Source organism: Dama dama, chromosome 9, assembly GCF_033118175.1.
Source record: "Dama dama isolate Ldn47 chromosome 9, ASM3311817v1, whole genome shotgun sequence".
Classification (NCBI taxonomy): Eukaryota; Metazoa; Chordata; class Mammalia; order Artiodactyla; family Cervidae; genus Dama; species Dama dama.
Window position 1 is genome coordinate 16439438 of NC_083689.1, and position 14801 is coordinate 16454238.

Here is a 14801-nt window from a genome sequence, read left to right on the forward strand (position 1 = left end):
TTAATATGCTGTCTAGGTTGGTCATAACTTTCCTTTCAAGGAGTAAGCGTCTTTTAATTTCATGGTTGAGTCACCATCTGCAGTGATTTTGGAGCCCAAAAAAATAAAGTCTGTCACTGTTTCCATTGTTTCCCCGTCTCTTGGCCATGACGTGATGGGACCAGATGCCATGATCTTAGTTTTCTGAATGTTGAGCTTTAAGCCAACTTTTTCACTCTCCTCTTTCAGTTTCAACAAGAAGCTCTTTAGTTCTTCTTTACTTTCTGCCATGAGGGTGGTGTCATGTGCATATCTGAGGTTATTGATATTTCTCCAGGCAGTCTTGATTCCAGCTTGTGCTTCTTCCAGCCCAGCGTTTCTCATGATGTACTCTGCATATAAGTTATAAGCAGGGTGACAGTTGACAGCCTTGATGTACTCCTTTCCCTATTTGGAACCAGTCTGTTGTTTTCATGTCCAGATCTAACTGTTGCTTCCTGACCTGCGTACAGGTTTCTCAAGAGGCAGGTCAGGTGGTCTGGTATTCCTGTCTCTTGAAGAATTTTCCACAGTTTGTTGTGATCCACACAGTCAAAGGCTTTGGCATAGTCAATAAAGCAGAAATAGATGTTTTTCTGGAATTCTCTTGCTTTTTCGATGATCCAGTGGATGTTGGCAATTTGATCTCTGGTTCCTTTGCCTTTTCTAAAACCAGCTTGAACATCTGGAAGTTCACATTTCATGTATTGTTGAAGCCTGGCTTGGGGAATTTTGAGCATTACTAGCATTACTAGTGTATGAGATGAGTGCAATTGTGTGGTAGTTTGAACATTCTTTGGGATTGGAATGAAAACTGACCTTTTCCAGTCCTGTGGCCACTGCTGAGTTTTCCAAATTTGCTGGCATATTGAGTGCAGCACTTTCACAGCATCATCTTTCAGGATTTGAAATAGCTCAACTGGAATTCCATCACCTCCACTAGCTTTGTTTGTAGTGATGCTTCCTAAGGCCCACTTGACTTCGTGTTTCAGGATGTCTGGCTCTAGGTGAGTGATCATACCATCATGATTATCTGGGTCGTGAAGATCTTTTTGTACAGTTCTGTGTATTCTTGCTACCTCTTCTTAATATCTTCTGCTTCTGTTAGGTCCATACCTTTTCTGTCCTTGATTGAACCCATCATTGCATGAAATGTTCCTTTGGTATCTCTGATTTTCTTGAAGAGATCTCTAGTCTTTCCCATTCTGTTGTTTTCCTCTATTTCTTTGCATTGATCCCTGAGGAAGGCTTTCTTATCTCTCCTTGCTATTCTTTGGAACTCTGCATTCAGATGGGTATATCTTTCTTTTCTCCTTTGCTTTTTGCTTCTCTTCTTTTCACAGCTGTTTGTAAGGCCTCCTCAGACAGCCATTTTGCTTTTCTGCACTTCTTTTTCTTGGGGATGGTCTTGATCCCTGTCTCCTGTACTGTGTCACAAACCTCCATCCATAGGTCATCAGGCTCTCTATCAGATCTAATCCCTTGAATCGATTTCTCACTTCCTTATAATCATAAAGGATTTGATTTAGGTTGTACCTGAATGGTCTTGTGGTTTCCCCTACTTTCTTCAATTTCAGTCTGAGTTTGGCAATAAGGAGTTCATGATCTGAGCCACAGTCAGCTCCCAGTCTTGTTTTTGCTGACTGTATAGAGCTTCTCCATCTTTGGCTGCAAAGAATATAATCAATCTGATGTCGGTGTTGACCATCTGGTGATGTCCATGTGTAGAGTCTTCTCTTGTGCTGTTGGAAGAGTGTTTGCTATGACCAGTGCGTTCTCTTGGCAAAACTCTATTAACCTTTGCCCTGCTTCATTCTGTACTCCAAGGCCAAATTTGCCTGTTACTCCAGGTGTTTCTTGACTTCCTACTTTTTCATCCCTGTACCCTATGATGAAAAGGACATCTTTTTAGGGTGTTAGTTCTAGAAGGTCTTGTTGGTCTTCATAGAACTGTTCAACTTCAGCTTCTTCAGCATTACTGGTCAGGGCATAGACTTGAATTACTGTGATATCAAATGGTTTGCCTTGGAAACAAACGGAGATCATTCTGTCACTTTGAGATTGCATCCAAGTGCTGTGTTTTGGACTCTTCTGTTGACCATGATGGCTACTTCATTTCTTGTAAGGGATTCCTGCCCGCAGTAGTAGATATAATGGTCATCTGAGTTAAATTCACCCATTCCAGCCCATTTTAGTTCACTGATTCCTAAAATGTTGACGTTCACTCTTGCCATCTCCTGTTTGACCACTTCCAATTTGCCTTGATTCATGGATCTAACATTCCAGGTTCCTATGCATTATTGCTGTTTACAGCATCGGACTTTACTTTCATCACCAGTCACATCCACAACTGGGTGTTGTTTTTGCTTTGACTTCGTCTCTTTATTCTTTCTGGAGTTATTTCTCCACTGATCTCCAGCAGTGTGTTGGGCACCTACCGACCTGGTGAATTCATCTTTCAGTGTCCTATCATTTTGCCTTTTCATACTGTTCATGGGGTTCTCAAGGCAAGAATACTGAAGTGGTTTGCTATTCCCTTCTCCAGGGGACCACGTTTTGTCAGAACTCTCCACCATGACCCGTCTGTCTTGGGTGGCTCTGCATGGCTTGGCTCATAGTTTCATTGAGTTAGACAAGGCTGTGGTCCATGTGATCAGATTGGTTAGTTTCCTGTGATTGTGGTTTTCAGTCTGTCTGCCCTCTGATGGAGAAGGATAAGAGGCTTATGGAAGTTTCCTGATGGGAGAGACTGAGGGGGAAACTGGGTCTTGTTCTGATGGGTGGGGTCATCCTCAGTAAATCTTTAATCCAATTTTCTGAGTGGAGCTGTGTTCCCTCCAGGCTATTTACCTGGGGCCAAACTGGTGGAGATAATGAAGATAATGGCAACCTCCTTCAAAAGATCCCATGCAAGTACACTCAGTGCCCCCGAACCCTGCAGCAGGCCACCACCGACCCACGCCTCTGCTGGAGACGTGGGTGCTCCCAGGCAATTCTGGGTCAGTCTCTTGTGGGGTCACTGCTCCTTTCTCCTGGGTCCTGGTGCAAATAAGGTTCTGTTTGTGCTGTCCAAGAGTCTGTTTCCCAGTCCTGTGTAAGTTCTGGTAGCTCTGCTGCTGCTGCTGCTAAGTCGCTTCAGTCATGTCCGACTCTGTGCGACCCCATAGACGGCAGCCCACCAGGCTCCCCTGTCCCTGGGATTCTCCAGGCAAGAACACTGGAGTGGGTTGCCATTTCCTTCTCCAATGCGTGAAAGTGAAAAGTGAAAGTGAAGTCGCTCAGTCGTGTCCGACTCTTGGCGACCCCATGGACTGCAGCCTACCAGGCTCCCCTTCCATGGGAGTTTCCAGGCAAGCGTACTGGAGTGGGGTGCCATTGCTTTCTCCTCTGGCAGCTCTATGGTGAGGTTAATGGAGACCTCCTCCGAGAGGGCTTATGCCATACCCAGGTCTGCTGCACCCAGAGCCCGGTCCCTGCGGCAGTCCACTGCTGACCCCTATCTCCACAGGAGACGCTCAAACACAGTTCTGTCTGTCTCTGTGGGGTGTCTGGGTCCTGGTGTGCACAAGGCTTGTTTGAGCCCTCTGAGGATCTCTGGTGGGAATGGGGTTTGATTCTAAACCTGAATTCGCCCCTCCTACCGTCTTGCTGGGACTTCTCCTTTGTCCTTGGACGTGGGGTATCTCCTCACCGCCGCCCCAGCACCATGCAGCCGTTAGACTTTAGATGTTAGTTCAAGTCTAACTGTTCCGTTAGAATTTTAGTAACACATAGAGGAATTGGGGCATGAGGGACAAATTAGATACCCAGTTCCTACAGTATGCAGTCAGACCTAGAAATCCTCTCTGCTGTTTCTTTTTTTTTCCAAATTAAAATAAAAGTTATTTTTGGCGGTGCCGAGTCCTCGCTGCTGTGCGCAGGCTTTCTTGAGTTGCAGTTAGTGGGGGCTACTCTCTAGTTGTGGTGCTAGGGCTTCTCATTGCAATGGCTGCTCTTATTGCAGGACCAAGAATCAAACCTGTGTCCCCCACACTGGCAGGCAGATTCTGAACCACTGAACCACCAGGGAAGCCGCTCTGAGCTGCTGCTTTGTTCTGGGAAGCAAGGAAGCCAGGATTTCCTTAATTTTTTGAAAGTCAGTTAACAGTTCTTTGGACACCTTATGTCCCTTAGAGGCTAACTCTTGTAACAGAGCGCAGTTTCTCTGTTCAGTTCTATACCACAAAAGCAAATCATCTACATAGTGAGTTAAGAGAGTCATTAGGAAAGTGTCCATCAGCCCAGTCAGCTTTAAGTATTTGAGAAAAATAAGTAGGGCTTTCAATATATTCTTGTGGCATCTAGGTGTTCAGATGGTCTCCCCATGTAAAGTCAAAAAGCCGTTGGCTTTTCTTTTACACCAGAATAATAAAGAATGCACTGCATAGGTCTCTTACTGCAATATAACAGATGTCTGCTGGAATGGCTGAGAGTGGGGTGTGAGGTGTGAGGGAACCACAGGGCGGCGAGGAATCACAGTGTTACTTATAACCCTCAGGTCCTTTTGCGTTTGACTTCCTTGCCAGCAAAATGGGGCTATTGCAAGGACTAGTATGAGGAATTGTAAGTTCGTTCTCAAGGAATTTCTGAATAACAAGAATGCCTCTGGTCTAAATAGGTTTTGTCGGGACTTCCCCGGTGGCTAAGCCTGCACTCACAGTGTAAGGGCCCCAGGTTCCATCCCTGGTCAGGGAACTAGATTTCTCTAGGCCTAAATGAAGACCTGGCACAGGCAAGTAAATAAATATTTAGGGAGAAAACTAGTTATTGCCAAATACTGGGTAGAGGCTTGGGATTGTCAATAATTGTTGTTATTTTTCAGTTGCTTTTTATTTATTTTTGGCTCTGTTGAGCAGCATGTTAGATCTTAGTACCCCCACCAGGCATCAAAGTCGTGCCCCCTGAAATGAAAGTGAGGCACCCTGACCACTGGACCGCCAGGGAAGCCCCATCAGTAGTTATTCTGATTGAAGTGGCTGACTTGATTTTCCCAAATTCTGAGGAGGACAATGACCATAATTCCTCAGGCACTTGTAACTGAGTCGTCCATTTCCCCTTATCTGTCTGAGCTTTTGTTTTCCCAGCCATCATTTTCTCGGTCATTATGTTCTGGTCTACACTGGAGTTTTCTAACTCTAAAATCACTTCACCCTTCAGGCAGTATGGGCATTACATGCCTCTAAGAGGGCTCATCCTATCAAATGAATTGGAGTGCATTTCACCAAAAGGAACACCTGTCTTCCTGAGATAGTTCTAACTGGGATATTATGTTTCTGATTTTAAAATGCATAGGTAAATCAGAAACACCTGTCATTTGAATTGACTGTTTACTCTGAGGGAGAGGGCAGTGAATGAGGGTAGGGCTGAGAATGGATAAGGTTGCCCCCATGTCTACAAGGGCCTTAGAATTTAGAAGTTGCCCCTCTGAATGTTATTTCAGTTTCCCCTGAGGTGTTTGTGAGGAGAGGGAATACCTTCTCATAGTCCTTAGAGCACCCTGTTCCATATTAAACTCATCATGTCCTGAATCTAATTTAAACCTGTGGCGGTCTTTTTTAATTTTATTTTTGGCCTTGCCACACCGCATGTAGGATCTTAGTTCCCTGACCAGCAATTGAACCCTGAGCCCTCTGCATTGGAAGCTTGGAGTCTTAACCACTGGGCTGCCAGGGAAGTCGCACATGGCAGTCTCTTTTAAAATGTCCAGGTTTTTTTGCATTAAAAACAGATGTGATTCTTTTCAAAATGGACTGAAATTTGGGCCGGGTGGTTTCATAATGTGGCAGCTTTCTTTTTCTCCTTTCTGTAAGGTTTTGGCGAGTTGGTCACCAGTAGTGACAAACACCTTAGAATGCAGAGTAGGCTAATCAAGTTCATATCTTTTAAACAGTCATGCCTATTCTTCATCTAATCCTTCTTTAAAAGGAAATAGTGTTAGAGAGAAAAAAAAAAGAAATAGAGCATAGTATTGGATCTTTCCGATGGTCCAGAAAACTCTCTGGAGCCACGCTAGAGTGTTGTTTGCAATGTCTTTTCAAATCTTTTGAAATAATCAAAAATAGTGTCTCTCGACCTTTGTTTGCACTGACAGATTTTTGCCTACCTGTTTGCTTTCTTTTTTAAAAGAATACTTAAATATTTACTTGACTGCATCAGGTTGTAGTTGCAAAGTGTGGGGTCTTTCCTTGCGGTGCACAGACTCTAGTTGTGGCGTGAGGGCTTAGTAGTTGCAGTGGGTTTAGTTGCTCCGAGGCATGTGAGATCTTAGTTCCCCGGCCAGGGATCAAACTCACATGCCCCGCACTGCAAGGCAGGTTCTTAACCACCAGACCACCAGGGAAGTCCCTACTAGCTTTTTCTAATTGAGCGCCCAAATAAACCAATTTAGGTAAGTCAAAAGTGCCTCATTTGGGCCATCTCAGGGAGAAGTTATTGTTTGACTTGCCATTTATTTAAATACTTGGAAGTAAAAAAAAAAAATACTTGGAAGTGTCAGATCCTTAAGTGTTACATATAAACACAGCTGAGGTTCCCATAGGTGATTGTCTGTCAAGGAGCTGTTGGGCTTTTGAGGCATGACTTCCCATTCTTGATTTGGTTGCCTAATTTAGATATGATCTAACCAACTTAAAAAAATATTTATTTCTATCTATCTGTTTTGACCACACCAAGTCTTAATTGAGGCACATGGGATCTTTGGTGGTAGTTTAGCTGCTAAGTCACGTCTGACTCTTGCAACCCCATGGACTGTAGCCCGCCAGGTTCCTCTGTTCATGGGATTTCCCAGGCAAGAATACTGGAGTGGGTGGCCATTTTCTTCTTGAGTTGCGTGCAGACTCTTAGTTGTAGCATGTGGGATCTAGTTCCCAGACCAGGCATGGAACCCAGACCCCCCTGCATTGGGAGAGCAGAGGGTTAGCCCCTGGATCACCAGGGAAGCCCCTGAACAACTCTGAGGACAGTATGATGAATCAAATGCGTTCAGCTTCTTAGTCCGACTCCCCAAAGAGTTACCCTTGACTCAGTTCAACTCTTACATGTCTGGGTTTCTCCCTCCAACAGTCTAAAACCACCCAGTGCTTAGATCAATAGGCGATCAGCCTATATAGCATGTGTCTCTGGGTCAGTCCTCCAGACAGTTGCACTAGGTTCTCAGATGCCTGAGGACACCTTGTGGCCAGAAAGAGCAAGTTTCTTTTCTTCACGATTGGGTAATTCAGTCTTTCATTTCACTGGCAGTTTCTTGAAACCATTTTTTCAAGTGAAGCCAAACTAGTGAGGACTTGCCACCTATGTCTCCTGCCCTGACCACACCCCCACCTTGGTCCTCAGCAGAGCCTCTTAAGGCCCCAAGTCTAAAGTAAAAATAGCTCAAATGAAAACTGATGTCTTTGAAATGGGTGCCTCAGCTGTCTAAAGCTTCAAGTCAGGTGCTTATGTTACAGTAAACAATGTACCTTGTAGTGGGGCGCTCACACTCTACATGTCCTAGAGACAGGAGGCATGCACAGGCCACAACGTCCCATGCAGGGCCACGTGGGAAAGATACAAGGGCAGTCAGGAGGCGAGAGACTCGGGGTTGGGGGGCAGCCTTTATTGGGAAGCGAGGCAGGGCAGAGTGAGCCGTTTAGGATTGGCTAGCTTGAATAATCTTGGTGGGCTTTGGACCACAGGGGTGGTCCCTAGATGCCTGGCCCTGGCCCCGGGATGATTAAGATGGGAAATATTGCTGGGGAGGGAGGGAGAGGGTGAGTACAGGCCAGATGGAGGAGGTCTGGCTTTGAATTTGTTAGTTTGCACATCAAAGGCATGCTTCTAGCTGGGCTCTTTGCTCTCTCTTAAAATGTCCAGCCCCGGAAGGGATGGTTTCTTCCCAGCCAGAAAGGTTTTGTAAGATACCAAAATATCATAATACACAGAAAATTTAAAAATACTTACAATTAGTTCTCTGATGTTTTGACATATTAAAGAAAGTTTGGGGTGTTGATAGAAAGGTGGAGATTTTTAGAGAATATGGCATAAATTGCCCTAAACAGCATAGAGTATTTTACAATGTGTAAAGGAGGAATACAAACAGAAGTGTTGCAGAAAGCGAGGCCCCTTCCAGGGCCTAAGAGTGGCCTCTTATTTAACACTTGGAAATGAATTGTCCAAGGAGACACATGTGCTGACAAAGTAAGAGACTTTATTGGGAAGGGACCCCTGGGCAGAAAGCAGTAGGGTAAGGAAACCCAGGAGAACTGCTGTGACACATGGCTCACAGTCTCGGGTTTTATGGTGATGGGATTAGTTTCTGAGTTGTCTCCAGCCAATCATTCTGACTCAGGGTCTTTCCAGGGGGTGCACATATTGCTCAGCCAAGATGGATGCCAGCAAGGAGGACTCTGGGAGGTGGTAAGACACGTAGCATCTCATTTTGACCTTTCCTGAACTCTTGCGGCCGGTGGTGGCTTGTTAGTTCCATGTTCCTTGCCAGGACCTCCTGTCATAAAATAACGCATGAAAATGGCTAGTGTGGTACCTGGCCAGGGTGGGTGGTATCAGTCAGTGTGTTTCCCCTAATAGAAGTACGAGGAGTGACTGTAGGCTGGCCCTTAATTAAGGTCCCCATTGTATGGTGGGTGATGGTGCATGTGTGCTCAGCCGTGTCCAACTCTTTGCAACCCTGTGGACTGTAGCCTGCCAGTCTCCTCTGTCCCTGGGGTTCTCCAAGGCAAGAACACTGGAGTGGGGTGCCGTTTGCTTCTCCAGGGGGTCTTTCTGACCCAGGGGTTGAACCTGTGTCTCGTATGTCTCCTTGGCATTGGCAGGTGGATTCCTTACCACTGAACTGCCTGGGAAGCCTCCCTCCCCCACTGTACAGCATTAGCTAAAATTTATCTGAAATGTGGAGGGTCTCTAACATTATCTTGGTGGAGTTGTGAAGTGTTAGGCATATGGGCAGGTCAGGTTATGCTGTTGGAGGTGTTGATGCAAGTAATCAATAAACAATCTATAATAAGAATAGAAAAGTTTTATTCAAGCCAAACTGAGGACTGTAGCCCAGGAAACAACTCTCTGGATTAGCCCCCTCAGAGCTACTAAGAGGTAGTGGAGAACCAGTACATATATATATATATTTTTTTTTTTGGCTGGGAAATACATGTAGACAAGCATATGTTTTGGTAAAAGATTACTGCTAATCACAAAGAACAGACATCTCGAGTTAATGCTTTTAGTGATTTTTCATCTATGGGGAGATGCAGGAATCTGGGATCCTTGAAATTCTTAAATATGCATCTTAACTATCTAGGAGCCCCTTTATCCGAAGCATAGAATGTTTCATCCTGTTTTTCCCATCCTCAGTACCCTTCAGTGGGTGACGGTGGTGGGTTCTGACTTAATCTTTTGTATGACTGGAAGATGAGGGACATGCTTCTATAATAGCTAAAGCAGATATACAACGTATGTTTGACAGGCTATAAGACAATGTTTTTTAAATTAATTTAGTTTTGGCTGTGCTGGGTCTTAGCACTGCCGGCGCGCGCTCTCTAGTTGTGGCGAGCAGAGGCTGCTCTGTTGCAGCGGCTCTGCTTGTTGCAGAGCACGGGCTCGAGAGTGTGGGCTCAGTAGCTGAGGTGTAGACACTGAGCTCTCCCGTGGCATGTGGGATCTTCCTGGATCAGAGATTGAACCTGTGTCCCCTGCATTGGCAGAAAGAGTCTTAACCACTCGACCACCAGCGAAGTCCAAGACAGAGTATTTCAGTTAGCATGAAGTTCAAGTTAAATCATGTATGCCCTAATGACTTCCCTGTACCTCATTATGTGAAAATTTCTTCCCGTCAGAGGGTGTGAAATGATGAGTACATGTAACTTATGTTACAGTGAGTGACATTGGCATATAATTAAAGGTAAGGGGTTATAAATAAATGGAAAAAATAATAAAAATTAAAAATAAAACAGCCTGCAAAAAAAGAAAAAAAAGGTAAGGGGTGGTTATCAGGGTCATGGTTGAACGCTGGAAGAGAGCAGTAGGAGAAAGCCCTGTGGAGTGGTTCTCTTACCAGGGGCTCCATGGGTTAACTGGTTAAGAGGCAGGTACCTCCTGGGGAAGCAGCAGTTTCCATTAATTTTCATAATGGTGCAGATAGTAGTAATCTTTTCCAGACCACCCCCCCATACCTTTTTAGAAGAGCCCAATGTTGCATATTTTAAAAAATTAATTGAACACAACAAAAATGTTGGAACACTGAAGGCAGTAGGAGTATGTTGGTGAGTTCTTGCCTTTTGGCCTCAGAAATCTGGTGACACAGATGAGTAATATGCCTATACAAGCATCTGCCATGGCCAGAGCATAACGAGTAGTTCCTGCAAAAGGTGTGAGGGGAGTCCTATAAAGTTTGTTTGCCATCAGCTCTATGGACCTCCCACCCCTAGTTTGGGAAGTAAGCCCATCAATTTTATTGCCAGTGGAGTTTTAAAATGTGGAATAAGGTGCATTTGTTGGTAAGTTCGCCAACATAGAGGGGGTCCCAGCATTCTATCTAGGTCCTTAGGGCAGAGACCTCTCAATGTTTTTTCTGTTTTATGAATGTCCTGTTCAGTTCAGTCACTTAGTCGTGTCTGATTCTTTGCGACCCCATGGACTGCAGGCCTCCCTGTCCATCACGAACTCCCGGAGTTTACTCAAACTCATGTCCATTGAGTTGGTGATGCCATCCAACCATCTCATCCTCTGTCATCCCCTTCTCCTCCCACCTTCAGTCTTTCCCAGCATCAGGGTCTTTTCAAATAAGTCAGCTCTTCGCATCAGGTGGCCAAAGTATTGGAGTTTCAGCTTCAGCATCAGTCCTTCCAATGAATATTCAGGACTGATTTCCTTTAGAATGGACTGGTTGAGTCTCCTTGCAGTCTAAGGGACTCTCAAGAGTCTTCTCCAACACCACAGTTCAAAAGCATCAATTCTTCAGTGCTCAGCTTTCTTTACAGTCCAACTCTATGAAAAACCATAGCTTCGACTATATTGACCTTGTTGGCAAAGTAATGCCTCTGCTTTTTTTTTGTTTGTTTGTTTTAAAATACATTTAATAAAAATAACCCAGTTTTACATATTTTACATGTGTAGAATATTTACAAATATCTTTTAAAGCATTTACTTTATGTTTACTATTGTGCCTTTTTCACTGTTTCCTTCAGTAATAGAATATTGTCCAGTTTTCTCTGTAGCTAAAAAATTAGCTTCTTGGGTAATCCTCCTTGTTCCAAGGCCTCTGTTCTCTTCCGTTTTGTTGCCATGGCTGGATTGGACTGCTCCTTTAGAGCCTCTGCTGGACAGTTTGGTCTTGGCAGCTGACATCCAGGTGTTGGCCCTGGCCGATTACTGAAATACTTAGTTTTCAACGCCTGTGTGGCTGTAATTCGAGTACATGGATTAAATAAGAATAAGCCTTGTATAAGATCTAGCAAGTCATCTCCTGCTGCAATGAAGATATGTTGTAATGGGATTCCAGGAAAACTCTTAAATGTCACGAAATCTGGAAGACTACACATGTCAGGCCACTGCTCTTCAGTTGGTGTGCCCAAAGTTTCAAATATTCTTGTTAGTTGATCAAGGTCTGAATCTCCTGGCAAAAAAGGAACCCTTAGAAGCAACTCTGCTAATATACAGCCCACAGCCCACATGTCCACACCTACACCATACATTCTAGCTCCAAACAGTAGCTCAGGGGCCCGATACCATCTGGTTACAACCTGATGTGTATAAGCTCTACTGGGGCTCCCAAATGATTTGGCCAGGCCAAAATTGGCTAGTTTTAGAACTCCATTTTCATCTAGCAACAAGTTGTTTGGTTTTAGGTCCCTATGCAGAATCCAGTGTTGATGTAAATATTCTAATCCTTGAAGAGTCATCAACATATAGGCTTTGATATGTGAAGGTGTTAGCACAAGACTGTTATCCTTTATTATAACCTCTAGATCAGTTTCCATAAAATCAAAGACAAGGCTAATGTTAGATTTATGTCCAAAAGCATCAAGGAGACCAATTATATTTGGACGACTTAGCTCCTGTAATAATTTTATCTCTCTTAAGGCTGTTCTATTTATACCATCTTTAGCTTCTGATCTGTGTCCAAGTTTGATTTTCTTAATGGCGACAATTTGGTTGGTGTTCTTGTCTCTGGCCTTGTAAACCGTGGCAAACTGTCCCTCCCTGAGGAAGTCCAGTTTTTCATAACGCTTCGCTCGCGACTTCACGTCCACAGCCATCAGTCGCAAGGAGCCCGTCTCCAGCTGAAAGGGATAAGCTGCCAAGACAGCAGGAATTTAAAGCTACCTTAAAGCCTCCAACAGCCACTTCCGCCCACTGCCTCTGCTTTTTAATATGCTGTCTAGGTTAGTTATAACTTTTCTTCCAAGGAGCAAGTGTTTTTTAATTTCATGGTTACAATCACCATCTGCAGTGATTTTGGAGCCCAAAAATAAAGTCTGTCACTATTTCTATTGTTTCCCCATCTATTTCCCATGAAGTGGTGGGACCAGATGCCATGATTTTAGTTTTCTGAATGTTGAGCTTTAAGCCAACTTTTTCACTCTTCTCTTTCACTTTCATCAAGAGGCTCTTTAGTTCTTCTTCTCTTTCTTCTGTAAGGGTGGTGTCATCTGCATATCTGAGATTATTGATATTTCTCCAGGCAATCTTGATTCCACCTTGTGCTTCATCCAGCTCAGTGTTCTCATGATGTTCTCTGAATATAAGTTAAATAAGCAGGGTGACAGTATACAGCCTTGACGTGCTCTTTTCCCAATCTGGAACCAGTCTGTTGTTCCATGTCCAGTTCTAACTGTTGCTTCCTGACCTGCGTACAGATTTCTCAGGAGGCAGGTCAGGTGGTTTGGTATTCCCATCTCTTTAAGAATTTTCCACAGTTTGTGGTGATCCACACAGTCAAAGGCTTTGGCATAGTCAATAAAGCAGAAATAGATGTTTTTCTGGAACTCTTTTGTGTTTTTGATAATGCAACAGATGTTGGCAATTTGATCTCTAATTCCTCTGCCTTTTCTAAATCCAGCTTGAAATCTGGACATTCATGGTTCATGTACTGTTGAAGCCTGGCTTGGAGAATTTTGAGCATTACTTTACTAGCGTGTGAGATGAGTGCAATTGTGCAGTAGTTTGAGCATTCTTTGGGATTGCCTTTCTTTGGGATTGGAATGAAAACTGACCTTTTCCAGTCCTGTGGCCACTGCTGAGTTTTCCAGATTTGCTAACATATTTGGGCCAAGGTCATATATAGCATCAGGTCTGAGATGTAGGTATGTGTCTCAGAAACTCAAGTCAGTTTCTTGTGTACTGAAATGACCCTCTGAAGCTCTGAGGTTTTATTATGTGCATGGATGTTTGTGACCTGAACTTATGTTTGGGTAATTGTGAGGCAAGATGTTATGAGCTCTAATCTGTAAAGGGGTGACCTTGGATAAGAAGTTGTTCTTGGTGGTGAGACCAGACAGCTAGACCATTGGCAGTGGCCTAATGATATGCAATAAAGGGTGCAAATATGCTTGAATTAAAGACAGATCCTGAGAGCCCTCTCACTTCTCTCCTATTGTGTGTAGGCAGAGGGCAGGTGCAGCCTTAGAGGGTGCTTCCTAATTAAGGTGGGGTTGCAAGAAAGGCCTGTTGGGGGCTAAGTCCTTTCTCTCCAAGTCTTTAGTTCTTCATTCTGTTCAGTATGATTACTATCACATGCAATGAAGACTCATGGTTACTATTGCATGCAGTAAAAATTTTAACTATGGCAAAAATGAAGATGAACCATGTCTCTATCTTTATGGAAAATTATTACTGTTAATCCCAGGATTGCAGGACTGTCAATATTGCCCCCCCCCCCCCCTTTTTACATCTGCACCCAAGCAGTTCCTCAAAGAGTGTTTAAGATGCAAGATGGTGGAAATAAAAAATGATCTGTTATGACATCCTCACTTTTGAGGCCCCGGCCCTCCACAGACACACAGTCCCAGTGTCCTTATTATCCTATAGCATTGTTTACTTAAAAAAAATTTTTTTTTGGTTGTTCTGGGTCTTTTGTTGCTGCACGCAGGGTTTCTCTAGTTGCGACGAGTGGTGACTACTCTTTGTTGTGGTGCCATAGGCTCTAGACGTGCCGGTTTCAGTAGTTGTGGCACCCAGGGTTAGTTACTCTGAGACATGTGGGATCTTCCCGGACCAGGGATTGAACCCACACCCTCTTCATTGGCAGGCAAATTCTTATCCATTATACCACCATGTAAGTCTGCGTTGTTTACTTTCTTCACAGCCCTAACTTTCATTTATAAACCCAGACTGTGCTGTTATATTAACCATCTCTTTCCCCCAGAAATTTGAGCACCAGCATTTCAAGAACTTGTTTCATGCCCATATGCCTGGAGTGCACAGCGCCCTATCTATGCTAAATTGTGTATGTTCTGAGCCTACAGTGCCTAGTAGAAGAGTGATGCTGAAAAATGAGCATCAAGAGCATGGTTTCTGAGCAAGAAAGCCTTGCTTAGGATAGTAACCCTGTCTCTATCCCTTGTTAGGTTTGTGTTCTTGACAATTTATCAAAACTCATAAAGCCTCAGTTGATTTGAAATTTCGAAAAGGAGATAATACCTAACACAAGTCTAAATCCTGTAAGATGACTTTTTGGACAGTCTCTTACTGATACAACCTATTATCATTTATGGTCTGTGGCCATCCTTATTATGATTTGTTCCACCCTTCTA

The 14801-nt window shown here is 43.9% G+C and overlaps 1 protein-coding gene across 2 annotated transcripts; it reads right to left on the reverse strand.

Annotated features, from left to right (window-relative positions):
- Positions 1 to 11120: 11120 nt before the first annotated feature.
- On the reverse strand, positions 11121 to 12397 carry LOC133061225 (cyclin-dependent kinase 7-like). Of its 2 annotated transcripts, XM_061149216.1 has the most exons (2): positions 12146 to 12271; positions 11121 to 12008 (listed from the first exon to the last, which is right to left on the reverse strand). In XM_061149216.1, exons 1-2 carry the CDS (start codon positions 12269 to 12271, stop codon positions 11265 to 11267), a joined length of 870 nt encoding a protein of 289 aa, XP_061005199.1. In that variant the 3' UTR covers positions 11121 to 11264. The 2 variants fall into 2 exon arrangements, with proteins under 2 accessions (XP_061005199.1, XP_061005198.1); XM_061149215.1 differs by having other exon boundaries at positions 11122 to 12397.
- Positions 12398 to 14801: the final 2404 nt, after the last annotated feature.